This window comes from Podarcis tiliguerta, assembly GCF_965153285.1.
Source record: "Podarcis tiliguerta genome assembly, chromosome: 17".
NCBI classification, from domain to species: Eukaryota; Metazoa; Chordata; class Lepidosauria; order Squamata; family Lacertidae; genus Podarcis; species Podarcis tiliguerta.
The window spans coordinates 3,210,985-3,238,884 of NC_139550.1; the positions used below are offsets into that span (position 1 = coordinate 3,210,985).

General features: G+C 46.5%; 1 protein-coding gene across 2 annotated transcripts; it reads right to left on the reverse strand.

Annotated features, from left to right (window-relative positions):
* Positions 1-5: 5 nt before the first annotated feature.
* On the reverse strand, positions 6-27,829 carry USP5 (ubiquitin specific peptidase 5). 2 transcript variants are annotated; one of them, XM_083419764.1, is made up of 20 exons: positions 27,573-27,829; positions 21,007-21,132; positions 20,759-20,825; positions 20,373-20,506; positions 20,041-20,186; positions 18,876-19,060; positions 16,654-16,748; positions 15,695-15,888; positions 14,404-14,475; positions 12,934-13,015; positions 12,060-12,185; positions 11,379-11,532; positions 9,862-10,036; positions 6,931-7,019; positions 5,321-5,443; positions 3,016-3,159; positions 2,747-2,892; positions 2,446-2,599; positions 1,564-1,648; positions 6-629 (listed from the first exon to the last, which is right to left on the reverse strand). In XM_083419764.1, the coding sequence occupies exons 1-20, from the start codon at positions 27,678-27,680 to the stop codon at positions 536-538; spliced, it is 2,499 nt and encodes an 832-aa protein (XP_083275890.1). In that variant the 5' UTR covers positions 27,681-27,829; the 3' UTR covers positions 6-535. The 2 variants fall into 2 exon arrangements, with proteins under 2 accessions (XP_083275890.1, XP_083275889.1); XM_083419763.1 differs by having other exon boundaries at positions 5,252-5,443; positions 27,573-27,769.
* Between the last annotated feature and the right edge of the window lie 71 nt (positions 27,830-27,900).

The following is a 27,900-nucleotide window of genomic DNA, read 5'->3' on the forward strand; positions in this document are numbered from 1 at the left end:
CCCAATTGCTGGAAGGGGGGTACAAGGTTTTTATTTGATCCTTTGTGTTTTGGCATATAAGGGGCACATGAAGAACTGGTGCTAACTTTACGGCCCAGGTTCCCCCCAGCACAATTCCCAGGGTGGGGGTGAGGGGGGGGGAAGCCGCCCTATATGGTACAGAAAGCCACACGTAACCCAAGTGCTCCCTGCTGTCCCCACCCCTTTCTAAATTGTCCAAGCGTGTTATAGTTACATCAAGAGGAAACATGTTGTGCACAGATGTCCCCTGGGTGCCTGGGTTCAGTGAGATATATATTCCCCCCCTTCTTGCTCTTACACAGAGGTTCAAACCCACCTCCACCCCCGCCCACCAGTGTCCAGAGGGGCAGCAAACTCCAGCTTCCTCGAGGAGGGATACTGCTCCTGGGGCCGCAGCAGTGGCACACAGACACATAGGGGTTGAGAGTTGGCCCTCTTCGTTGCATTCATCGCTGCCATTTCCCCTCCTCCTGCCATCGCCTGGCTCCTACTCCACATCTGGCAGGAGAGCGTCCTAGCTGGAGATTCGCTGGTAGAAGTAGATGTAGCCAAGATCCTTGGGAGGCTTTTCAGAGGCGCAGACTTTCTGGTCGTTGTAGATCACCCATCTGGAGCGGGGCGGGGAGAAGAGGGATTTATTGAAATTATTTATTTTCCTTTTATGAAAGGAAACCAAGTTTCTAGTCCTTGCGGTGGCAAAGAATGCTCAGAAGCGAACAGATCGAATGTCTGCTTAAATCTCAGCAGCCAGAGAGGTGAGATAATAAGATATTCAACATAGCTATTACACCCACAACTCTCAAATGTAAGTGAAACAATGTATCAATAGGGCACAATTATTATTTCCCCCCTCTAAAATGCCACTTTGCGTAATGGGCATTACAGGCTTGGGATTGCTTTGGGGCAGAATTTTGTTTAAAAAGCACACATAGCCCAGCATACGGGCTCTTTCAGTAGCCAAGCTGCCCTTCTGCAATGGCCGATCAAGGCAGTTACAGTGGTTCCTTCCTTTGCATGCGTCTTGGATTACAAACATGTCAAACCCAGAAGTGCATGTCCCGGTTTGCAACCTTTTTTTTGGATTACAACCCATTATTTTTTGATTACGAACAAATTTTTTTTAGAGGCCCCATTGGCAAAAGCGTGCCTTGGGCTACAACCTGTTTTGGTTTACAAACGGACCTCCGGAACGGATTATGGTTGTAAACCAAGGTACCACTGTACAGGGCTTCTTCCTATCTACAAAATTCAAAGACATATTTCACTGCAGACCAAGGGATTGTACTTGTGGCTTAGTGGTTTCCCTCTACGGGGCTTGACCGATTAAAACAAGTTGCCTACAGGGTAGCTTACATATGCACCGGGAGCAAAAAACTGCAAACTTGCTGAAAATTCATGTTTCTAACTTCCGCTTGGACTGCCTTGTTTAATTTTGAGGGTTAGATTGTAAGTAACACAAATCTAGTTGGCTGGCTGCCTTCAGAATCCTTCCTTGTCCACCCCCCCCCAACTCTCTCAAAGGGTACTTTGTTTCCCCCTTACCTGCTATCCTTCTTGATATGACAGACGTAATGGCCACACATAGTGGATGTGCCCATGTGGCTGATGAAGGCAAAAAGCTGGTATTCTGAAAGAGCGAAAGGGAAGAGTCAAGCATGCTTGCTACCCTCTCTGCAAGCTCTCCCTCATACCGCCAGAGGATGGTAGAATTGTAGAACTGAAGAGCTGGAAGGGAACCCGAGGGTCATCTAGTCCAACCCTCTGCAATGCAGGAATCAATGCAGGATCTGGTACATTATGAGACTGGATGAGCTGTCCTGAAGAACAGCCTCATTGACATGTACAGATGAGAGGCCGGCCATGGCACGTGCATTTGTGTGTGTGTGATAATCTGGAACGGCACCAAGTCTGTCTTCAAACACTCCCGTCCCCTTAAAGAAGGTGCCAGAGGACACAAGACTGGTTCAGATAAAATCAACCGAAGAGCCTTTCTGGACCTGGCCAGTGCCCATCTAGTTGTCACCCATAACCACCCAGTTATTTCCAGGAAACAATGGCAATAACCCTTCCTGCATCGTTTGCTGGCTGGCATAAGGAATTCACAGGTATCCTCTCTAATATGGCTATGAGCCTTTTATAGCCCCAGCCACCATGACTTGTCCAATCCCGGATTTAAAGCCACCTAAGACAGTACCTTTCACTGTATCTTATGGGAGCAAATTCTCTAGGTCAATTTGGTGCCAAGCTCCCAATTGGGAGTGGGGTAGGGAGAAATAAATAAGGGCTTCAGGGCTTGGGATGAAGACTGATGGGTGAGGCACAGATCTAGGCAACCACAGTATGGACCACGATGTTCTAAAGCGCCAGGGTACCAAAACTACTCAACCCTCAAAAGCCAAAACTCCCCCAGGGTTGCAGACTCACTTCCAGATCCATCACGCACTTTTGGCCCTACGGGGACAGATTCAGATATGGATTCGGCCGCCGAACGCCCCTCCGAAATGTCCATGGCCGCTTCTGCGTCCAGGTCGTCAATATGGCTGAAGATCCAGTCCACCGCCCGCTCGAGGCTGTTATTCTGCGGAGGAGAGGATTGCAAACAGTCAAGCTAGGAGCCCACCCAATTCTTCCCCCCTGCCCCCAAAGGTTACAGTTCCAGGCACAATGATGCAGAGGAGAAACAGAAGAGGAGGAATGTTCTGCTCATCTTTCACCCTTGACCTACCGTAGCTCTGAGCGCTTTCATGGCCTGATCCCGGGAAAAGCCCATGGAGACGATGGTGGCCACACTGTCTTCTGATGGAGGGTCTGGACAAGCGATGGTGGAACCTGGTCCACTGGATCCAGGAAGAACCAGAGGATTTGCAAAATCTAGAGAAAAGAGGAATGAGGGAAAAGGCGGGAGCCATGGAGTTTTCCTGCCCAACATGTCCTAATCCCAGCAGGAGGAAAAGTTTAATGCCCTGAGAATAGGGACCCACGTTGCTGACGTACCTGGATCATCCATGTGGGACATGACCCAGTTCATCGCCGCCTCAGCCCCACTGTTCCCAGTGTAATACACAGCTTTGCGGCAGGCGTCCGTCGGAAAGCCCATCTCCACCAGTTGAGTAATCACAGACTCATCCAACATGGGGGCTGCAATGGGAGGGGAAAGGGTTAGAGGTCTCCAGAAAGCACCACTTCTGGCCAAGCCCTTCGCGGGATCAGGCCCCAGCCTTCTGCTTTGCAGGTTTTCTCTCTCGCACACACTATGCGCTTTCGCCAAGGCCATGCCTGTATCCAGCAGTCTATGGAAATGGCCACTCCTGCAGCGGCAACAAGCAGTTGCTGGGAGAGGCATAGCCACCTCCCCAGCTCCGCGCACATTTCTTAAAGAGGAGTCAAAGACAGACCAAGCCTGGGATGAGATGGCAAACAATGACCACGATTTACAACACCATGCTTCGTAACGAATACAATACTATTGTTGAACAATATGGGTTCATAATAACTAGGGGAACAATTCTATATGCACTGTGATGTCTCTCTTTTCTTCGTCTTCTTCCTTTTTGGTTGATGTGAGGTATGTCTCCCCCCCCCCCAAAAAAAAAGCATTTTATTTTTTTTAAAGATAGACCAAGCCCTATTCCCACCCATACCTTCCTCACAGGGCTGTGCAACTGGTGGCTCACCAAACCCACATGCTGCCCAGAGGGGCTGGGGTGACCCAGTCAGATGGGTGACATATAAATAAGTTTATTATTATTATTATTATTATTATTATTATTATTATTATTATATGGTAGCCTGCTAGCCAGCAGCTCCATCAGTCTCCTGTTCTGGCCTTTGCCAAAACAACACCCCCGACAAAAGTATTTAAGGAACGGGAGATGGGGAACATCCTACTAGGTCGGTTTCGCCCTTGACATACTACGGTTTCTTTCAGATTTCACAAACCTGATCCTGAGAGCAGTCAGTGGAGACTTTGGTTGCTGCCCTACCTTCAGGTGGGAGATTCAGGCAGACAATAGTGGAGCTTTTCGCCACTGACTTCTGAGAGAGCCAGAGGAATTATGACAACTGGGAGGGTTGTCAAGCCGCTGGCAGGCTACACTTTCTAGCTGGCGGGCGGCTTTCAGTTTGGTGGGCCACAGCTGCACAGGTCTTCTCTAAAGGAAATGTACATGCTGCATGTGACGATGACTGCTAGCAGAGGAGGTGCAAGTGCCCTTTGACAAGAAACGGACTTTGCCAAGGATCGCAGAGGGTTGTTCCTCTGGAATACCTCTTCTGAACGAGGCCTGAAGGTGCACGATGCCCCATCCATTGCCATAACATTTCACTCTGCTAATTTCATGGTGGGATTCAAGGTCTCAGTTAAGGAAGGGTTCGGCAAGCTACAGGGCACCACAGGTCTCATTAGATGGGGAAAAGGTGTGACAGGAGAAGACAGGTCTTAAACAGACGTGCCTCAGAGACAGGATTTGAGAGTGGTTGTTAGGATCCCCTACTCTCGAGTAGGACCCTGGCAGAGGCACATGCCTGACTGGCATGTTCTCTCCCTCCTGGTCGATCGTTTGGGAGCTTCAAAAGCTTTCTTCTGCCCGATCATCACAGCGGCCGATGCCAACAGACATCGGCACACTTACAGATACGCAGAGTATTTCGCAGTTTGCGTAACAGAACTCAGTAGCTCAGCATTTTGGCTAATCTACTTTATTTACATAAAAACACACACGGAGCACTGCAGCATGGTTCCCTCTCTCTCTAGCATCAGACAGCGAAGAGACAAAGGACAATAGTCCCACTTCACGGCACACAGTAACACAAACATCCTGTCTCCATCACTTCCCACTCTGTGGAATGAAGACATACAGAGTCATGTGATAGACAACAATCCCATGACTGCAGACACGGGGAATGAATCTTCAACAGTGATTGACTCAGGCTAAAAAAATAAAAGAAAGGGGGGCGGGTGATTCTCTAGAAACACACCCTGTAAGATTCAGACTTTACAATTCCATCCCTGAAGCCCCCATGATTCAATAGTGGATCCTGAGATGTAGTGTAAGGTGGTGCAGAGTCAGGCAGCCAGCAATTCGACAGAAGAGCTGACAGGAAGACAGACTGAGCAAGGAGAAGGAAAGGCACTGACACAGGTGACAGGACACAAGGAGAGAGAGGGAGGGGGGGTTGAGTGAGTGAGTGAGAGACTCAAGGAAGAGAGGAAAGGAGAAGAGTCACTAACATGTCGGAGAGGAGAAGTGAGGGGAGCAGAAGGAGTCGTCGTCCTCGTTGCCATAGAAACCCAGGCTACCTTTGGGCTCATCTGGCGTCACCAGCGGAGGCGCTATGTCAGGCATCTCCTCCTCCTCAGGCTGCAGTCCCGTCCCCTGGAGCGCAGAGATGTCCAGCTCATCTGGCATTTCGATGGAGACATCTGTCAACGCAAGCAGCACAATGGGGATCAGGTCAGGGATTGCGTCGAAGGTAAACTGGCTAAACAAAGAAGGCTAGCGTAAAAAATGAAAGAAAACGCCACAATCTATGGACGTGCTAACAGAACAAGGCCACCGATAAGGAGAGGCTCCTAAGAATAGATGTTGCGTAGTAGCAGAGACCATGAACCAAGTCCACAGCCACAAACCTGTGTGAGTGTCTGGAGGCGGTTGGAGGATGGACGGTGGCTAAAATATTTAGGTTGAATCCTGACAAGACAGAAGTACTGTTTCGGGGGGACAGGGGGAGGGCAGGTGTGGAGGGCTCTCTTGTCCTGAATGGGGTAACTGTGCCCTTGAAGGACCAGATGCACAGCCTGGGAGTCATTTTGGACTCACAGCTGTCCATGGAGGCGCAGGCCAATTCTGTATCCAGGGCAGCTGTCTACCAGCTCTGTCTGGTACGCCGGCTGAGACCCTTCCTGCCCGCGGACTGTCTCGCCAGAGTGGTGCATGCCCACTTGGACTACTGCAATGCACTCAACATGGAGCTACCTTTGAAGGTGACCTGGAAACTACAATTAATCCAGAATGCGGCGCCTAGATTGGCGACTGGGAGCGTCCGCCGAGACCATATAACACTGGTAATGAAAGACCTACATTGGCTCCCAGTATGTTTCCGAGCACAATTCAAAGTGTTGGTGCTGACCTTTAAAGCCCTAAATGGGCTTGGCCCAGTAGACCTGAAGGAGCGCCTCCACCCCCATCATTAAGCCCGGACACCAAGGTCCAGCTCCGAGGGCCTTCTGGTGGTTCCCTCACTGCAAGAAGTGAGGTTCCAGGGAACCAGGCAAGAGGGACTTCTCGGTAGCGGCACCCACCCTGTGGAATGCCCTCCCATCAGATGTCAAGGAAATAAACAACTATCTGACTTTTAGAAGACATCTGAAGGCAACCCTTTTAGGGAAGTTTTTAATTTTTGATGTTTTATCGTGTTTTTAATATTTTGTTGGGAGTCACTTAGAGTGGCTGGGGAAACTCAGCCAGATGGGCAGCATATAAATAATAAATTATTATTATTATTAACCTACCAGGTAGTTTTAAGCAACCTAACATCCTGTGGTGCACCCCCCTTCATTCCCCCATATCTACAATTGAAGATAATAGTGGCCTACCTCACAAGGGTATTTTAAGGATTACCAGAGAGCTGAGCCACTTTGAACAGTCAGAAACACCATATATCTTTGCTAAGTATTGTCATTACACTTGTCAACTAGGACAGAATATCTGGTGCAGCGACAAGAGTTGCCATGCTGGAATTATGAAGCGTCATTCCCAACCCTGGACAACCTGTGATTTCTCAACATTTTATTTATTTATTACATTTTAACACCACCTTTCATCCGTAGATCTCAGGGCGGTTCACAGCATAAAAATACAAGACGAAAACACAAAATGTACAAAAAACCTTGAAGAATAGCCCTCTTACCGAGTTTTTTGGGCACCCAGTCTAGGCCAAAAGTGAACTTCTTGATCTGGATCACGAGATAATCTGGGAAGGATGCAAACCGGGTTGTCCTAAAAAATGAGAGGAAGAGCTAGTGAAGCGCCCCATTTCAAAAGTTAAGCAACACCCAACCAAGAGAGAAGGGAGACTCCTCAATATAGACTCTCACATGGAGCAGAAGTTGCAAGCTTACAGTTTCTTGGATTCTTGCAAGCTTCCCACTTTCTGCACACAATTGCTTAACTTGCTTCTACTAAGGATGCACGTTGTTTCATACCAAACAAAACCAAAAAATGGAAGCCACCAGTGTCACAAGGCTAACAGAACAAACAAATGAGTTCCAAAGGGGCAACTGTACACTTTTGAGCTGAAGATGTCCAACAATGTGATATGTCTTCCTTCCACAGGTGGAAGGACAAAAAAAGAGAGGTTTACCCTTTGCCTGTGCTGGTACTTTCTGAATTGGAGAAAGGTTTGCAGGTTTCTGTGCAAAATACAGCTGTAGCTTATCAGTTCCTTTAAAACTTTCAGTCCTATTCCCATACACTTTGCTGGACTGATCATGTTATGCGGATGCCTGAGTATCATCTTCCAAAGCAGCTACTCTATTCTGAACTTAAAAATGGAAAGTGTAATGCCGGTGGTCAACAAAAGAGGTTTAAAGACTCTCTCAAGGCAAATCTAAAAAAAATGTATTATAAACACTGACAACTGGTAAACAACTGGGAAGGCCAGTTGGAGAACAGCCTTTACCAAAGGTATCATGGGCTTTGAAGACACTCAAACTCAGGACACAAGGGAGAAACGTGCTAAGAGGAAGGCACGCTTGGCAAATCCACACCGTGATCAACTCCCGCCCAGAAACCAATGTCCCCACTGTGGAAGGATGTGTGGATCCAGAATTGGCCTCCACAGTCACTTACGGACTCATTGTTAAAACCGTGTTTATGGAAGACAATCTTACTCAGCTACGAGTGATCGCCAAAGAAGAAGAAGTTGTCCCACCCAGATCCCATTCCTCTGTGATATGGCTTTGCAGATTGTAGCTAATCAGTCTCCTCCCTGTGCCTGGCATGTGTTTCTTTTACCTTTATTCATTCAAAGCTTGCTCAGAATCCAAGTGTGTTTTAGTGAGTGAGCAATTATGCACAGTGTGTGTGTGTGTGTGAGAGAGAGAGAGAGAGAGAGAGAGAGAGAGAGAGAGAGAAGGATGTTCTCTCTCTCTCATATACTGACTGAATCAGTCCATTCATTGTCATAAATTACAATGAATAGCAGACGGGCAGTTTCTGGTTGTAGACAAGGGAGACATGTTGGCAGAACATCAGGCCATGGCACTTGGCAGCCTTCCAAATGGAAGAACCCGGTAGTTTTCCCATCCACTAGCTAGCAAAACGAGGAGGAAATGGACTGAGGGGAAACAGGATGAAGCAGATATCCTTCACAGGCAGCTGCACCTGTGTGATTGCAGCCACTTCTCTGGCTAAGGAGGCTGTTGTTGCTCAGTCTTCCCCTCCTCCCCAAATTATTCCCAGGTAGGGAATTTGCCAAGGGGCTGGAGTTAACTTTGGATACGAGGGATATCCAAATATGATTTGAGCTATTCCCTCCCAAGTCAAGAAGCTGTGCAGGGCGCGCCGTTCTGGGTAATTACTTGACTAAGGCAAGGCAATAAAGAGCCCCTCTCACTTTCCCAGCTGCCATAGCATCAGCCACAATCTGCACAAATTGAGAGGGAGCAACAGCCCAGGTTTTTGTTTTCTCCACAAATCCTGTGGGCAGTGGGAGAACAACACACCCAACTCATGGAAGATCTGCAGGTGAGGGGAATATCTCCTATGTAAGCTCTAGCCAGGGGTCAGCAAACATTTTCAGCCACTTTCAACATTTTCACCACTGTCCCTCAGACCTTGTGGGGGGCCGGACTATATTTTTTGGGGGGAAATGATGAACGAATTCCTATGCCCCACAAATAACCCAGAGATGCATTTTAAATAAAAGCACACATTCTACTCCTGTAAAAACACGCTGATTCCCGGACCGTCTACAGGCCGGATTTAGAAGGCGATTGGGCCGGATCCAGCCCTTGGGCCTTAGTTTGGCTACCCATTCAGGTAAGCTGTATACAATGAAGGGGAACGTTACCAAACCACGGCACGTCATCCCTTGGTCACTGGTGCTGCAAGGGGAAGCAAATGGGCTCATGCCTTTTGTTTCCGATCATGAGAACCAAGACTGGAAAGTGTGTCACACAGGTTTCTAGCACCTAGGTCTCCCAGTTCAGCTCAAGGTCCCACTCTCTGGGCCTCATCAGCTCTGGTTCGGTGGTGCAGCTTTGTTTCTCAAATCTTATAATATGCATTGTTTGCCAAAGCCACTAATGCCTCCAGCCAGGCCTTCAAACTGTGCCCAATGTCTGCCAACCGGGCCTGTCTGTGCAAGAGCCTGGTGTCTGCCCAGGTGGTGCTCCTCTGCCATACTTAGTGTTTTTCTACATGGGGAAAAGGGGTCCTGTTTTAGGAAAACTGTCCAGTTCTTTGGGAAGATCATTGAACGACACAAAAGCTTCACAGCAGCAGGAAACAACTCCACAATGGCACTAATACAGTCGCACCTTGGTTTTCAAACAGCTTAGTTCTCGAATGTTTTGCATACCGAACGCCGCAAACCCAGAAGTGAGTGTTCCAGTTTGCGAACTATTTTTGGAAGCCGAACGTCCGACGTCCAATCGGAAGCTGCGGTTTGGTTTCCGAATGTTTGGGAAGTCAAACAGACTTCCGGAACGGATTCCGTTCGACTTCCAAGGTACGACTGTACTAAGATGACACAAATGCAATCCTCAGCAAGGTTTATTTCCTTGCATGCCCCGAATTTCAAAGTTGCTAGCACTGCCTCCCTGCTCCCCCAACTCACTTGAGTGCCACAGACTTGGCCTGCAAGGCTGTGCTCCAGAAGTCATCTACTTGCTCTGGGGCCCCATAGGCCTCTAGGCAGGAGCTGAAAGGCACCTTGGCACGGACCAGTTCGGGCAGCGGCTGCTTCTCCTCCTCAGCCTGCCGCTTTCTTTCTTCATATTCTAGCAACTCATCTGCAGGAAAAAGCAAAAAGAAGCACACAAGGGATTTATCATTAGGTTTGGCTACAGGTCATGGAAAATGGACTGGCCAGCTGCAATTTCCATTACATAATTCCCTGTGTCCGCTGCCATGCTAGTGGCAGCATCTTTCACCTTTCTTCTTTCTTAAAATTCTTGCTGGTATGTTCCAAAAACACACACCATCGTGACAAACAAAAACAGTACCCCCCCCCATCCACAAACAGTTTAAAGGGCCATTGATTAATTAGGATTAGAACAGCTATCAACCAGGCACAAATCCTTCTGCAGGGTGTTAAATTGTGCTGTTGCTGTCAAACTTCAGATGAAACTCATTATCTATTATTTGTTGCAGTTTGAATCCTGGTTCATATTGGGAACTAAATCTCCCTTGGTTGCCCTAATACTTATTTTAAATGTTGTGAGGATCCTATGCCCTTTTAAAATGTGTTTTTTTTGGGGGGGTTATTGTGTTGTTGTTTTTTTTTTTAATTATGTATTTTGTGGTTTTATATTTTGATTTTATTCTGTGAACCGCCCTGAGACCTCTGGATATAGGGTGGTATTCAATAAATAGTAATAAATGATCATAGATGACCTCTACGCAGAAAAGTTGGGTGAATGCAGCTGAGCTGATTTTATTGGATTTCTTGGTGGTATTTAATTCTATTGCCCAACCAACATCTGTTTGGCTGGGCAAGGTAACGGGGGAGTTCTTGGTTTGTTTTTGCTTTTATTAAGTATTTTGTCTTCTTATTTTGTGTTTTTGTGCTGCGAACTGCCCTGTGATATTCGGGTGAAGGGCGGTATAAATTTTTTATTAATAATAATAATAACAAAAACCACAGGAAAAGCTCTGCAGTATCCTCTCCCTTAAATCCATGCTTAGTGCATGATGTGCATGCACCCTAGATGACAGATAGGGCAGAGGTGGAGAGACACAGAGGCAGCTGCTATGGACAGGGTTTTAGTGTTACTAGAACCTCATAGCAAGACCAATTTCAGAGTGGAGCGTGGAAAAGATAATTGGCTGGCCGTTATCCTCATGAAAATCACAGGGAAATAATGGAGCAGGGTTTCTCAAACTTGGGTCTCCAGCTGTTTTTGGACTACAGTTCCCATCATCCCTAACCACTGGTCCTGGTAGCTAGGGATGATGGGAGTTGTAGTCCAACAGTCCGAGACCCACGTTCGGGAAACATTGGGGTAGAGTAAGCTTTGCTTGGGGTGGAAAGGAGGCCAATGCTCTTGCACATACCACTTTGAACACAGAAATAAAGGTCTGCAAAGGACGGAGGGGAGGTGGGGAGACACCAGTGACATCACAGCTCCCCACCTTTGTTCAGCGCTGCCTCCATGGGGACCGGCAGCTGCATGATGTAATCAACGCGCTGGGTGTATTTCACTTTCTCCGTGGCCAAGCACTTGAGCTTCTCCTCCACCAAGAAGCGGAAGACCTCGTTGGGGTTCTCGGAGCTACGGCAGTTCCTCTGAGGAAGGAAAATATGGGAACAGGAAGGAGAGGCGTTAGGGCCAGCGACAGCATACATCCTGAAGGGGAGGATCCAGGAGCAAGAATCCAAACAGGCAAAAGCTACTCTGTCCGCCTCTCCTTTAAAAGCCTATGCCAAAGCTTCCAGGCTTCTGGACTTTCAGGAAAGCACTTCCTTGGGCTGTTGAGGAAGCACTCTTTTGGGCCTAGCCAGCACCCTGCCTAAGCCAATGGCACACCCAACATTCCTTATACTCGAGTATAAGCCGAGGGGTTTTTTTTTCAGCATAAAAAGTGTGCTGAAAAAGTCGGCTTATACTCGAGTATATACGGTATTTCCTCTCTTCCAATGACAATACTGTCAGCAGCCTTCTCCCTCTTTCCCTCTGGTGGCAGCATTCAGTGCTGGCCTGCCAAACAACTCTGGCCTGCCAAACAACTCCTAGTCACCGGCCCAAGTACCCTTCCTATCATTTCTATCCAGTAGAAGTAGAAATCCATTTCCTAAAGCCCGGGAATTGTTACCTCCACCATGTTGATGAAGTGCAGGAAGAACTCCTGAGCGTCTTGTTGCCGATTGGTAGAGAATTCTGGATGACCTTTGCCAACAAGTGATTTAAACATTCGAGGTGCGATGCCATCTTGAATGCCCTGCAAGGAGAAGAGACATTTGCTTCAACCAGGAGAGATCCGTAACCAGGGTGGATTTGATTTAAATCAAATCAATTTAAATCACAAGTCAGTAAGACTTGATTTAAATCTTTTTTTTACAGAAAGACTCATTTTTGCTGGTATAATCTTAATCTTTACAACCAGATGAATGTTTCATTTTTGGAATAGTAAATTTTCAGAATAGTTTTTACAGCTATATCAAAAATTACTGATTTGGTTCTACTATCAGAAATACATTAAGACAGATAATTATGAAATTATTGTGAGGTTTACTACGTAAACTGTCCATATTTGGACAACTTTTCTGCTGTACTTTATTGGAAGGAGAAAAGTAATCATTTCCTTAATAACAATTGAAACAATTTATTTAACTAAAACAATAACATTATAGCATTTGTATCCATGTTTGTTAACTGATGTGGTTAAACAATTTAAAAAACAAACAGACTGAGTTTTAGCACACATGAAAAACTTAAAACAAATCCTTATTTCCTAATGAATAGCCTTTGGACTATAATGTAACTTAAATTGAAAACTATCTTTAGAAGGAATTTTTCTCCAAAATCGTATTATTTTAAAAATCTGATTTAAATCCAAAAAATCCGATTTAAATCCAAAAAATCTGATTTTTAAATTTAAAAAAATATATATTTTTATCCACCCTGCCTGTAACTGATTTAGGAAGCCTCCTTCCAAGCTCAGGGACAAATGGGCTTCATAACCCTACCTTCTGGTCCAGCGGCTGCTCTCCATCTGAAGCAGCTGGCTTTGAATATTCCCCAGAGAGTAACCCATGGCCCAGCTTGGCTCTGGAAAAGCAGATAAATGTAATCAGCCCAGGCACGGATAATAAAAGCAGGACCTTGCGAGTTTTAACCTTGCAGCCTGCCGAAATCTTGATGGGCACCTCCCACTTCACACAAAAGATCAGTGTTTGGGCTCTAATACTTGGAGTGCTTTAGGAGCCTCTCAGTGTCAACCGTGTTCAAGGAATTCTGCAAACAGTACAATATGTCTTTTCCACGGAATAGGGATCTCAGGATTGGTGGCATCCAGCTTTTCCTTGAGCTATAGAGCTGGAAGGGACTCTAAGGTGCAGGAATCTCTGCTAAAGCAGCCAGGACAGACAGCCATCCAACCTTTGCTTAAAAGCTTTTTCTTTTCAAGAACAGGTGTGGTGTACCTTTGGCCCACTGTGTGTTGCTGGACTACAACTCCCATCAACCCTGGCTATTAGCCATGTTTGCTGGGCGGATGTAATTCATAGCTCAGCAGCACCTGGTGGGCCAAAGATTCCCACATCTGAAACAAAAACTAATTCACACAATTCAGGTGTTTTTTTTTTAAAAAAAAAAATCCCAAAATCTTCATTTTCATTTTAACAGACTGCATCTAGACCAGGCTTCCTCAACCTCGGCCCTCCAGATGTTTTGAGACTACAATTCCCATCATCTCTGACGACTGGTCCTGTTAGCTAGGGATGATGGGAGTTGTAGTACCAAAACACCTGGGGGGCCGCGTTTGCCTATGCCTGATCTAGACACATCAAAGAACTGTTTCAGGCAAACACGCTTTAAACTTTGTATGAGAAATCGGGTTGGCAAAAATGGAACTCCCAAGTCTGGTGCCACAGTGTTATAATGCATATACTACACACATAAAAAACCTTTTCTTTACCAATCTAGCTGTGTCCTTAGATTTCTAAACCCTCACAATTCTACAAAATGTGGCAGCACCCCAATCAGCACAGAATGTTTCTCAAATTGTCACTGCTTTTGCTTAGTGAGCACACTCTGTTCACTGCCAAAGAGGGACAAACATGAGGGGCAGTTGCAAGAGAGGAAAGAAACCCCTCACTTTAGTCCCCAACCCTGTCCCTTTGGGGCAGAGACAGGCACCCAGGGGTCTAGCAGTCTAGTTTCACAGGTGATGGGGGGGGGAGCTGAAATGGATGTGCGTCAGGAAGGAATAGGCCTTCTGCCATCCATCAGCTCAGACCTCTGGCAAGAGAGATCTGTCTGACTCTCCTCTGGCAGTCCATTGGCTGGGAAGAGGGAGGAAGAAAGGGGTGTGGCGTGTGGCAGAAAGAGAGAGAAGGGGTGGCTGTACCCTGCTAGCAGCGCAGCAGCCGCTAACACAGACAACCCCCGAGGGAATGCAGCCCATGACAGAAAGAGCCCTTTAGAGCACTACGTACACTTGGGTGTTGAAGTCCTGTGTCGGATCAGCAGGAGCATTTTGGAATATTTTCTCTAGCTTGTCTACATACCTAGAATGCAAGCAAGCAAACGAAAAAGAACAGTTCAGTGAACCCACGGTTGCATAATTCAGAACAGCAGAGCTGGCAAGTTTCAGGGGTTTGGGGGCCCAAATAATCTCAACCTCATTTTGTGAAAATAATAATAATAATGCACATGTCTAGGCCTTGGAGCGGCAGAGAAACATCTCTTGCTTTTGGGCCTCTCTTGCATGTTTGGAGTTGGAATGTCCCCTTAATATGACCTTGCTTAGGTACCAACTTGAACGATGCTGAGAGAGATAGCTGCCCCTCAGCTCTGAAATCTCCTTCCTCTGGAGACTCCTGTTTGGCATGGCTTCTGGAAGCAGTGTGTTTTCATTCAAGTTGGCTTCTGATAGCCAGAAGCAAGGAGGGTGGGCTTTAATTAAAGAATTGCGGCAAGCAGTTTTGTGACTGATGAACTCTCGCCCATTCCCAGTGCCTGAGGTGTGGCAGGGTACACACTGAACAACAGCAACAAAACTCACTGAAAATCATTATCCGAATTTTGTAGGTCTGCTAGATTTACAAAGCTTTAGACAAGGCCCACGAATGGTTTATTTTAACTTAATTAGAAGCAGAGAGAATGAACTTGGGCTACGCTATCAGGACACGTTGATTTTTTTTCAACTTTCAAATTCCAAAAATGAAGAGAGCTAAAATGCTGTAACATACCTTGTGAATTCAAAAGATATTTTGGTTAAATCGATATAATTTAGTTTTGCTTGGTAAGTAAAATGTGTGTAAAATTTCAAAGAAATCATTAAAAATGATTGCCAAGTATTTGCAGTTAGATACATTAGTATTATTTTTATTGCTTATTATTGCTTCATATTGTTGCTTCCTCTTATTATTATTTAGTACTGCCTGACATTTTCAGAAGGCAAAATAAAATTTCTTTGTTTTTCCAAAAGCCATTTGTGCCTCTTCATCAAATGCAGACTTACCAAGCTAAATGTTGTCTAATCACAAAAATAATAGCAGATTTGAATTCCTCACCCAAAAACATATTTTTGAGACCCTTCAGCTGAAGAAACTTGCAAAAATTATGTTTCACCCTCTAAAATGACACCATACTACGCTATGCTCTCATCTCTGAAGGTGTTAAGATTGCTATATTACAGGCGATATCTGTTTGCACTCTCAGAAGTGATTCAACACAATTTGCTGCAGCTACAGGCACAATGGAGGCCTCCTCCGGGTCACTTACTTCCGCTGGAAATCTGGTATGCTGAACAGAACCTGCACTACTGAGTTGAGATAGCAGCTGTTTCCCAGGTTACGGATGCCTGTGTAGCCAGGGCCATAGAGTGGCTTGAGCTGGACCCCGGACTCTTGGATCAGCTCCCACTCACCAATCCGCTGGTTCATGTCAATCTCTAGCTCTGTCATCGTCTTGTCAGTCTGGGAAGAAAGAAGCACAGGAAATGCTCAGAAAATGCCCCTCTCCCAAGAGTTGCTGATCCAAGGAAAATTAATGGAGTAAGTCACAACAAAGGCGGCATGTGAGAAAGCTTACAAAGAACTCAAGAGCCCTCTTCCCACTCTTCATCTGGGCTACTTGGAATTTATCTTGCTAAAACATTGAATCAAAGACAGAAGAATTATTCTGGCCACAGTCTGGCATTAGGAGTTGGTAACAGGCAATTATGGTGCTGGAGGAGACTCTTGAGAGTCCCACGGACTGCAAGAAGATCAAACCTCTCCATTCTGAAGGAAATCATCCCTGAGTGCTCACTGGAAGGACAGATCCTGAAGCTGAGACTCCAATACTTTTGGCCACCTCATGAGCAGAGAAGACTCCCTAGAAAAGACCCTGATGCTGGGAAAGATGGAGGGCACAAGGAGAAGGGGATGACAGAGGACGAGATAGTGGGACAGTGTTCTCAAAGCTACCAGCATGAGTTTGACCAAACTGCGGGAGGCAGTGGAAGACAGGAGGGCCTGGCGTGCTCTGGTCCAGGGGGTCACGGAGAGTCGGACACGACTAAACGACTAAACAACAACAACAGGTAGTCTCTCTCTCTCGCTCCCCATTTGTTCGAAAGCCTTTGAGCTACTCCAATGGCAAATCCATATTCCATCCTAGTGTCACATGTGAAAATCTCAAGCCCTAGTGGCCATGAAAATATCAGGGCAGGAAGCAACACTCCCATCGCCCCTCCTCACCTTCTGCATTTTGAGCATGTCAATCCCAAAATGAGCCAGGTGCTCAGCCAGGTTGGGGTCCAAAACCATGTCGTCTTCATCGTATGAATAGACATCTACGGAGAAAGGAAACATTGGGAGGGGAGGTGGAAACCAACAGCTTTTTACCCAGTGCATCTTGGTGCTGTTCCACCTACAGAGATCCTCAAGAGCAGGGATGACCATCTGGGGCAGCCCAGCAGGCTGAATGCTGCTTGAGCCAGCAAGATAAATTCTATCTGGTCCCCAGCAGTTCTATCATTTTTAAAAAATACAGGAGAGAAGATGAACTATCTTTGACTGCACTTTGAGTAATGCAGGGCGGGGGTGTCGTTTCTGAAAGCTGCATGCAAAAAATACTACTTAAAATTTCAACATTAAATCTTTTATACGCCTATTTTGCAGGATTAATGTACAATACTATTGGCCCATAATTACTCAAGCTGCTTATGGAAGGGATGGGTTGCATGTCAAAATATGCTTCCAGCTCATGGTCGAGAAGGTCTGCCAACTGGCAGCTGATGGGACACACTCAGGTGTTCAAGTATGCTGATCTGGCTCTTCAAGGCCTTGCAAAACCAAGGTACAGTTGTACCTTGCTTGTTGAATGCCTTGGTACTCATCCGTCTTGGTTCCCAAACGCCATCAACCTGAAAGTGAGTGCTGTGGTTTGTGAACATTTTTTGGAAGCCGAATGTCCAACGTGGCTTCCAACTGAGTGCAGGAAGCTGCTGCAGCCAATCGGAAGCCGCGCCTTGGTTGTTGAACGTTTTCGGAAGTCGAATGGACTTCCGGAACAGATTCCGCTCGACAACCAAGGTATGACTGTATGTCCAAAACCTTTCCTTCCTACAAAATGTGGGCAAAGAGACAGGCCTTCCAGATGTGCAGAAATATATGTCTCTCATTAACTGTGAAGCACCTATGCTCGATAACAGCAGAGATCCTGCAAGGCAGCAGAGGTTTAGGATCAGAGTTTTCCTTCTTCTAGAGGGACTACCTTCCTAGCTTGATGAGCCCCATCTGCCCCTCACCTCCCTCTACAGCAGGCGCAGAAACCGTCTTCTTGACCACTGGACCGACTATTAGTCTCATCTGCTCAGTCTGCCAGAGCCTGTTTGCATGCAAGGGCGTGTAGCAAAACTCATTTCTGACTCCCCTGCCCCAAGAACATGTGGTCATTCCTGGTGGAGCAAGGCAGGCTTCTAGGATATGTAGCAAACCAACTGCCCTAGCAGGCCTCCCAATCGTGGAAGAATGTTGGCATGTGCAAGAATAGCCGTGCTCACTTCAAGTTGGTGGGGAAAAGAGGAGTCAGCTCCGATCCAAACTGTCCTTGGGCCCAGGCAGCAAAGGCTTCTTGCAGACCCCTATGACTGTAACTGCTTCATAGCAAGAGCACAAACAAGAGAATCTGTCCGTGGCCACAGACTCCAAAAACTATTCTAGCACCTGTCTTGTTTGCAGGATGTAATCCATTGGTACAGTCAAATGCAACATTCCTGTAACTTCCTGTTCCACTGGACTGGAGCATCTTCCCCCTGCATGTGACCTGGGAGATGGGCGTGGCTGACTCCATAAAAGAGCCATCATGCAGCCATTTTCTCAGTCTGTTGTCTTGCTTCGCTTGCTCTCTTGCTTACTGTTCTTTTTGCTGCCATGCTGTTCTCCTGCCGCCATATTGTTCTATTAAAGTAATTTTGCTGTCTGCTGGCTCTCAGCCAGCAGCACATGAGTTCAGTCTCCATATGAGATGAACTCACTGTCTGTTTGTGTAAATACTAAGTAAAGCCTGCCTTTCACCAAATCGTGAACTGAAATGTGAGTAAACTTTTTGTTACTTTACTCAGAAAGACTTTTGTGTCTTATGTTTTTATGCATATTGTATTATTTATATGATGTTAGCTGCTCTGGGTCTGACTCCGGCCGGGGAGGGTGGTGTACAAATAAAAATTATTATTATTATTATTGTTGTTGTTGTTGTCAAATGGGACACCAGGAAATAATCTTAACTAAGAGATTCAAACAAATCTGCAAACTAGCTTCCAGCTATATTGAGGGGAATTTGCTCTGCTACATCACTTCCCTAGCGTGAAGGAGGGAGGGATAATACTCATTCAATACATCCTTTCCTACTATCCTTAACATTCCCACATTGTCAGGACAGAGACTTGGCTGCAGCCTCAGCTAGACGCTTCGCTCACCAGCTCCATCAGGAGTGATTGTTCCCAGCTTCACGGCCAACGGGTAGCCCGTTTCCCGGTAATGTTCCACTGCGTGGTTGTTGCCCCCGCTGCCGTCAAAGTAGCGTCGTCCACACAAGATGGAGCCATCGGTCATGTTGAGCCACAGGTTCTCGCGCATGTCGCACTTGCTGCACTTCCAGCCACTGGCAATGGAAACAGGTGGGGGATAAGCGACTTCTCTCAGCCACTGCGACTTTCAGCCCTCCAGGAACAGGCAGGCAGGCAGCCATGTACAAGCAAGCCCGGGCATAGGCACACACGCAAGCCTGCCTCCTTCCTGGAGAACTTGCGGGCTTGCGTCCTCAGGTGAGAGCAGGCGGGAAGACTTGGCAAGCGTCAAAGGAGTCCCTTCCTCCTGCTACAGGGCTCAGCAGAGGGATGGAGTCATTTTGGACTCACAGCTGTCCATGGAGGCGCAGGTCAATTATGTGTCCAGGGGAGCTGTCTACCAAGCTCCACCTGGTATGCCGGCTGAGACCCTACCTGCCCGCAGACTGTCTTGCCAGAGTGGTGCAGGCTCTAGTTATCTCCCACTTGGACTACTGCAAGGAGCTCTACGTGGGGCTACCTTTGAAGGTGACCTAGAAACTACAATTAATCCAGAATGCGGCACCTGGACTGGCGACAAGGAGCGACTACCGATACCAAATAACACCGGTCCTGAAAGACCTATATTGGCTCTCAGTACATTTCCAAGCACAATTCAAAGTGTTGGTGCTGACCTTTAAAGCCCTAAATTGCCTCGGCCCAGTATAGCTGAAGGAGCGTCTCCACCCCCATCGTTCAGCCCAGACACTGAGGTCCAGCTCCGAGGGCCTTCTGGCGGTTCCCTCACTGCAAGAAGTGAGTTTACAGGGAACCAGGCAGAGGGACTTCTCGGTAGTGGTGTCTGCCCTGTGGAACGCCTTCCCATCAGATGTCAAGGAAATAAACAACTATCTGACTTTGAGAAGACATCTGAAGGCAACCCCGTTTAGGGAAGTTTTTGATGTTTTAATGTGTTCTTAATATTCTGTTGGGAGCCACCCGGAGTAGCTGGGAAAACCCGGCCAGATGGGCGGGGTATAAATAAATAAATATTCTTAATTGTATTATTATGCCGAGACTTTGAAATCAAACTCACCAAGGAGGGATACGCACGGCATTCTGGAGCTGCTGCAGTGAGAAGGCGTGCCTTGACACACGCCGAACCTCCCCATCCCAGGCCTGCACCTCCTGCTTCCGCGAGGCAGAGTCTGCTGTCAGAATCGCTTCAATTGCACTGGAAATCTGAATGGGCAAGAGGAGAGGGTCAGCCTTCCAGTGTCTCCTAACTCACCCACCTGCATTGCAGCTGCAGACAGAGTTCTGCCAAGGCACCTCAATACTCCCCCCCAAGCCCCAGTACTTGGCCTTTCTTCTGCCCCCAACAAACAATCCAGGACTGCCCCCCTTCCAATGAAACAGAGAGCCTACCCTGTCCTTGACCATATCTGGCAGACCCTCCAGTCCATCTCGAGGAATATCCAAGTGCTCTGGTAAAATGACTATTTTGACATATTCATCATATTCATATTTCTCCTCCGGGATGTCAAACCCACCTTCCACGCCTGCCAAAAGAGAAGCATAACAGCAGCAAATGAGAGGTGCAAGAGACAACATGGTAAGATCAGGAATTAGAAGTCTGAGCCAAAGACCAAACTCCACATCATCAGAGCCCCCAGCTTAGGACATGTATGATCTAAAACGGAATGGGAAATATCAGCTTTCCTGCAGTCTTTACTACTAGGAAAACTGTAGCCCAAATATATGCAAGGACTTCATGCTCAGGGTACCAAAGAGGAGCAGGGATAGTTGCTTACCAATAGCTAGACGCGTTGGTTTCTTCCTAGGAGGATCTCCAGAGCTGGAGTTGGTATCTTCTTCTTTCTGGAGGAAAATCAAGAGGGAGGTAGTTAGGAAGCCATCCCAAAGACTGGGCCACAGCCCACAAGGCAGTAGCCATTGGGACCTGGAATTTCTTCCCCTGCTCAGAAAATTAAACATGTGAACCCCACTTTCTCAGCTCAAGCAGTTCAAGCACATAATGTAGAAAGTCAGCTATTCTTACCAATTTGCGTGTCTTCTTAAGATGTAGATAAACTCGCTGACCTGTTTTCTCATAATGTTTCCCCACATATTGCTTTCCAAAGCCCAGGAATGTGTTCATGCAAATATACAAGCCTCCATCAGACTCCTGTAGAATAGAAATATGAGGACATTCAACAGGTATGGGGGTTGAGGGGTTGTTGATGAGTCTGCAGCGCTGTGAGTAACCCAACTTTTTTTTTTGAAACAACAATATCACAAAGATTCTATGCCCCCCCCCAAGCTAAAAGCCCACAGCCTAAGCTATCCAAATGTATTCCATCTGCAAGTCTCTCGTTTTTAACAATTTCTTACAAGATTCCAGGCTCTTTGCCACACAACTTCCAAGCACATCTGTGCAACCTTCAGGAAGCTGAGTTCTACACCAAACACTACATTCTGTGTTGTTGTTTTTCTGCACTCTTCAGAATTGGGGCCTAAAGGCAGCCCAGTCTACAAACTGCATTTGAAAACCAAATCCAGCCTACAAACCAAGCTGCACAGTCTGGACCAGATTCTACAAGCGGGGAAATCAAATGTTTGCATGTCCTCCCCCCGCCCGGTTTAAATTAAAAGCCCGCACAGTTAAGTGTGCCAGTGAGAAGGCTAGACTGAAACCATTGTGCACACATACTAGCTTGACATGTGCATGGGAGATTTGAAGTGGAACATCATTCAAGCCATTCAAACTGAAGTGGTTCAAATGAGAGGTCTACGTCACGTTTTGTCCCTTGTCTTTAATATGGAGGATTTCCAGGTTTGAGGCATTTTTGCTTGTCACGGGGTGCGAGGCTGCTTCCTCCCTGATCTATCTTTCAGTTATCACTTTCCGTAGTCTACCCAGCCAATGATGTTTTGGAGACAGAGGAACCAGAATCACACACACAAAGTATTCTAAGGTTGAGTTCATATAAAACAAATCATATCAAAATGTGAACACACAAATGTATTCAGAGGAAAAATCGCAGCCGCTTTTGTTCTGCCTCTGGTCCTCTGAACTGCTGCTGAACTACCCGTTACCTGTAGCTAAGTCACGGTTTGGCTTAGTGTTATGTTTGAACTAGGGCTTGTGGTTTGTATCCCTCAGACAAACTACCAGCAGTTAGTGAAGCACATACCTTGGCTGCAGCTTGTGGTTTGTGTGGCGCGATACAAATCACGAGCCCAGCTTAACACTTAAAACTAAGCCAAACCATGGCTTCAATCTGGGTAGCTCAGCAGCAGCAGAACTGAGGGAGAAGCAAAGCAGCTGTGACTTTGGCTGTGAGTACCCACATGCTCGTAAGTTCATGCTTAGCTATGGTCTAGTTTAGTGCCTAAATGTGAGTGTGAGCACGCAATAGATTCATGCAGTGATTTGATACTTGCTATTTATTATTATTTTTAAACACTTCATGAGACATCAAAGACCCAAGGAAAAAGCTTAAAGTTTTGAGAAAAGCGTAACTATGAAGATCGAGAAAGAGACAGGTCATTTTGTGTGTTCTTCTGCATTGCCTTTTACCCCTGTGTAACTCGATAAAGCTCAGGGCTGGCTTACAATTGTCAGTCTTGTTTAGATGCCTGTTTGGACATATGAGCTGCATATATCAATCTATTCATTTAAGTTACATATGATGGAATATTTCTGTTGTTACTGTTAGCCTATTATTTTTCTATCCTCCCCCGCCCCCTCGGTTATATTTGCAATTTTTTTATTTATTTCATGGACCGGCTTTCTGCACAGAGGTTAAGGATGCTACTCAAGGCAGATGGGTTGTCGATCCATTTTTCTTCCAATTCCACAAATCTCAGCATGGACAGACACTCGCTCAAGATGAACCAGCCTCCTGGGCATCCTTGCTCCCAGGAATGTGGCAGGCAGAGAAAGAGCAGCAGGGAAGGGAGAAGAGATGGAGCTGATCTTTGGAGAAGAGCCTTACCAGACTCTCTTTCAGGCCAAGCAGTCTCTGTGCTATCACAATCATTCTGTGTTGGAGCGAAAGTAGCCAGTCTACTCCTATATTCCTGGTTTCTGCTTGCTGAGTAATAGTTGCCGTCTGGCTCCTTATGCAGCTGTGCTCCACCCTCAAACATCTGACCTGCTGCCAGGAATCACCCTCCTTAGACAGACACTGGACTGCAAGCCTCCCTCCCTCCTGTGGTCTAGGCTGCTTTTACTGTCCAGGAAGCAGTACAATATTCATCTCGGTGAACAACCAGTGCTCTCCTCTTTTATCCCCACTGACTGGGCGTGTATCCAGTGTTAAAAATTCAGATATATAAGCTGGGCGCCAAATGGATTCTTAAACCAAGGTTGCAGCCGCCAAAACAGAAAGTCCAGTTGCTATTTGGGGGCAAGACAGTGCTTAAGTCTTATCTTTTAAATGATAAAATGATCTTTTAACTGAATGCGATTATCATTTAAACATCTGGCTAGTTCAGATGGCAGCCTTGAGCTAGGTTAAGAACTTTTGAGAGCTGAAAGAAGAAAAGTCCCTTGATTCAAGGACAGTCCACGTATATAGTCCTATTCCTACCTCTTTTTTTCTTAATGGTGACTGCTCCTGCTCAGGCTGCACAGAAAAAGTATTTTGGTTCCAAAAATTCATTCTGATTGTGCAGAAAATAAAATATAACTGATAGAATTCTAAAGGCTGGGGGATTAGTGTGTGAAAACAGGCAAGATCTAAGGATCCCCAGGCAGGCACCTCCAGCTGGTTGAGACATCAGGTGCCATCCTGACACCCAGCCATCTTCACTTGGCCGCAAATGGTCAAAAGCCAGATGCAGAATGTGCCTGGCTAATTGCGAACACCGGGTGTGTCCTCATTAAAAGACTTTTGATCTGGTCATCACAATAAATCCTAATCAATTGGTGAATCTGAATCTGTGGAAGAACTCCTGTTGCATAGAAAGTATACGCAGGATTTTTTACAACTTGCAAAAGTTGCTTTTAAATTAATTGGATAATTCTGACAGTTAAAAGAGTGAACGGAGTAACAGGCACAGCGCTAGATTTTCTGAACACATCCTCCAATAGCAGTTTGTATTAGGCACCATGAAAACACCTAAAGCTGGATAAATCTCAGGTAGCTGCTATTTCTCAAACTCTTCCCCACAAGGTAGAACATGGTTTGAAGTGCGTGTGGTGAAGCATCCCTATTCTGAGATCGAACATTTTCTTTCCATTTTTTCTTAAAAGCAGATCAGTCTTTTTATTATAGGATGTTTGATTCCAAATCTACCTATGGACAGTACTGCTGCATATCATTTTCAGGAAATTTGGGTCCATGTGCAAGATTGTAATGGGCAACAGTAGAAATATGGCATTCAAGTCCTTTCTGGAATTGAGATTTAAAGTAGTGTTAAACTCAAACATAGAGATAACAGCACCTGTTTCTGAAAGAATACAGATTTTTATTTAATATAATCCCATCAAGATGCATGGTGTTTTAAAACAGTATAGCATGTGGGTATTGACTATTGTCACCTAGATTCCAAATTACAAATAAGGAGGCCTTGAAACCAACTGCTTGAGACAGATTTTGTGAGAGCTGAATGCTTATCCCTATCTTGACAATACGTGTGGCATTAGTTCTGTACTGGTGAATGCGAACAACATGCCAAATGATAGACATCACCCTGTCAGTGTCAAAAATCACTCTACAGCCATCTCTTATGACACAGGGCTTTTTCTGATGACTGCCAGCTAGTCTCAAATGCACTTTTTCTGATCATGTTTGTTGTGAAGGATTCATTATGTCTCCCCAGAATTTCTGTCCCAGGAATGTCGTACTTTCATAACACTCAAACTGCAACACACTGTTGCTGGGAAATTATTATTATTTCCCCAGCTAGTAGAAACAATCTATGTTTGGAGAGGCCTGGAATGTGATAATGCAAATGAGAACCTGTCAGACAGGGTCCCCAAAGCTGCCAATTATTGCAACCAAACAGCCCCAGTCAAGTGCCTCAAACAATCCCTTCCTACCCATTTGTGGAGGCTTGTGGGGAGCTAAGAAAAAGGAGACTACTCTCCTGTTGTTTAGAAGAGACTCATTCTTCTGGCCCATCTAGTCTAGCACACTGTTCTCACAGTGGCCAGCCCATGTGCCCAAGCTGATCTTTCAAGGAGACGCTTCTGGCCGTTCCATGACCAGCAGATTGCCAGTTGGTGCCAACATGAAAGCAAGCCATCTCTGTAACTGTTCCCACCCTCTGGAACGCCCACCTTTAGGCAATTTGTGAGATGGAGACAGTAATGACCTCAGAGCACTAAACATACACGTTTACCGACACTCTCCATGACTCTTAATTTTTGTTTTGTACACTCCTCAGCTTTATCTGTGATATACTGTTGTGTACAGTTTATATCTATTTCTTAGGAAATTACACTGAATGCAGTGTTATTTTTTAAGATCATTTTTATATAAGCTACTTAAGAGATTTTTTTCATTGTTGCTATTACATAGAATCATAGCAGGTTCATCTGGTGCCTTTATTATACACCTTTAGACACCAGACGGAAATGTTCCTCTTCAACCAGATCTTTGACTGATCAACATTCTATGTCCTTTTAAACGTGTTTGGACAGGGAAGGTATTGGTTTGGTTCGTTCTTGTTTTTATTATTTATTTTGTGTTCTTGGTCTGTATTTTTAGGCTATGAACCACCCTGAGATCTTTAGACGAAGGGCGGTATACAAATTTAATAAATAAAAATAACAGAATTGTAGAGCTGGAAGGGGCCATGAGGGTCATCTTCTAGTCTGGCCCCCTGCGATGCGGGAATCTTTTGCCCAAGGTGGGGCTCGAACCCGCAACCCTGAGATTTAAGAACCTCGTGCTCTACCGACTGAACGATCCCAGTTTAGTATAAGTTGTATGTGTGGTTGTTATATAATGGAAATCAATCAAATTATTAAAAAAAACCTATGAAAATAAAAACAAAACAAATAAACAAGCAAACGAAGACCTCGGATGCCAGAGGCTCAGGACCTTGTCGCATCAATCCATGCGATGGTCACCTCCAGGCTTGACTACTGTAATTCGCTCTATGTGAGACTGCCCTTGAAGCTGTCCCAGAAACTCCAGCGGGTGCAGAATGCTGCAGTGAGGCTCCTCACGGGGTCTCTGCCATGGGAGCATATTCACCCAGTGCTTTTCCAGCTGCACTGGCTCCTGGTGGAGTACAGGGTCGGATTTAAGGTGCTGGTTTTGACCTTTAAAGCCCTTCATGGCCTAGGACCCATGTACCTACGGGACTGCCTCTCCTGGTATGCCCCACGGAGGACCTTAAGGTCCATAAATAACAACACCCTAGAGGTCCCGGGCCCTAAGGAAGTTAGACTGGCCTCAACCAGAGCCAGGGCCTTTTCAACACTGGCTCCGGCCTGGTGGAACGCTCTGTCTCATGAGACCAGGGACCTGCGGGATCTGATTTCTTTCCGCAGGGCCTGTAAGACAGAGTTGTGCCACCTGGCCTTTGGCTTAGAATCAGTTTGATTCCCTCCCCCTTTCCTTTTCCTTCCTCCTCCTATGAAGAGACTGTATCCTAATGTTTTAATGTTGTATCTTAATCTTTTAAATTGTATTTTAATCAATTTGTTTTTATTATTGGTTGTTAGCCCGGTCATGGCTGGGGAGGGCGGGGTATAAATAAAAATTTATTATTATTATTATTATTATTACCGACTGACTGATCCCAGCTTAGTATAAGTTGTGTGTGGTTTTTATATAATGGAAATCAATCAAATTATTTTAAAAAAACTATGAAAAGAAAAACAAAACAAATAAACAAGCAAGCAAGCAAACAAACAAACAGACGAGGATGCCAGAGGCTCAGGACCTCGTCGCATCAATCCCATGTAAAAGGTGTGGCTGCAGAGCCAGTGATGCAGCACACGTGCGATTCGAAATTGAGAGGCCTAACGTTGCCCTTTCCCCCCGCCCCAAAGGACTTCGGGATTTGCAGTTTTCTGGGGGGGTCGCCGCCGCCAAGCACACAACTAAGAGGTACTCAGTTTCCCAGCATGCCCCGCCCCGATAGTTCCAGAGACTTCAGTAGTCCGGCGAAGCGCAGCCGTACAGCCGGCAGCCGGGCGCGAGAACTACAGCTCCCAGCATGCCGCGCGCGCCCCCCTCAGCTTCGAAGCGGCCCGGCCTTGTATCTCTTCAGAACGGCTGAGGCGGCCTGTCAGAGGGATAAGGGGCCGGGAAAACGGCGGGGTGGGGCGCCCGCAGGCAAGGCGCGGGCCTAAGCCAAGAGGAAGGCGGCGGCTCCCGCAGAACTACAATCCCCAGGAAGCCAAGCGTATTTCAAGCAACTGAAAAAAGGAAAAGGTGACTGGGCCGCAGTGCCTGCTGGGACCTGTAGTGCTCTTTCGGCTCCCTGGCAGCAGGTTCGGAAGGGACGTCACGCCCTGGGAAAAATACAAGTCCCATGGTGCCTTGCGCCCGGCTACGCTAACCTCCTCCCCCCACCGCGCTCCCACAGCCTGGGCGGCCGGAGTCTGCGGCGACAACGGGGGCTCCCTCCGGCGCCCGGCGCTTTGGTACGGGAGCTTACCGGGGTGTCGAAGGAGAAGGCGCACTCATCCTTATGGACGCGGTCTCCGGCCTTGGGGACCCGGATGGATGGCAGTACAGAGAGTAGCGCTTCACTCAGCTCCGCCATGACAGCTGCTTTTTCCGACTCCTCCCACAGCAAGGTCCGACCAATCAGAGAGCGACGTACCTCAGGCTCCACTAGCCAATGAGGGCAGCCACGAAGACGAACGCTAGGACGCGCGGTGCTTTGTTTGGTTCGTCCTCCTCACCTACCTTCCCCCGCCTATCAGCGCTTTCGTTCTAAACGGACGTCCTCCTGATCCAATATAAATACTAGGTGCCCCTTC

Coding starts and splice junctions, on each gene's coding strand:
- USP5 (XM_083419763.1), bottom strand. CDS start 27,680: ATGGCGGAGCTGAGTGAAGCGCTACTCTCTGTACTGCCATCCATCCGG. Junction 19,061..20,040: donor GCCGTGCGTATCCCTCCTTG/GTGAGTTTGATT, acceptor TTCCATTGCCAG/TGGCTGGAAGTGCAGCAAGT. Junction 2,600..2,746: donor TGAAAGCGCTCAGAGCTACG/GTAGGTCAAGGG, acceptor TCTCCTCCGCAG/AATAACAGCCTCGAGCGGGC.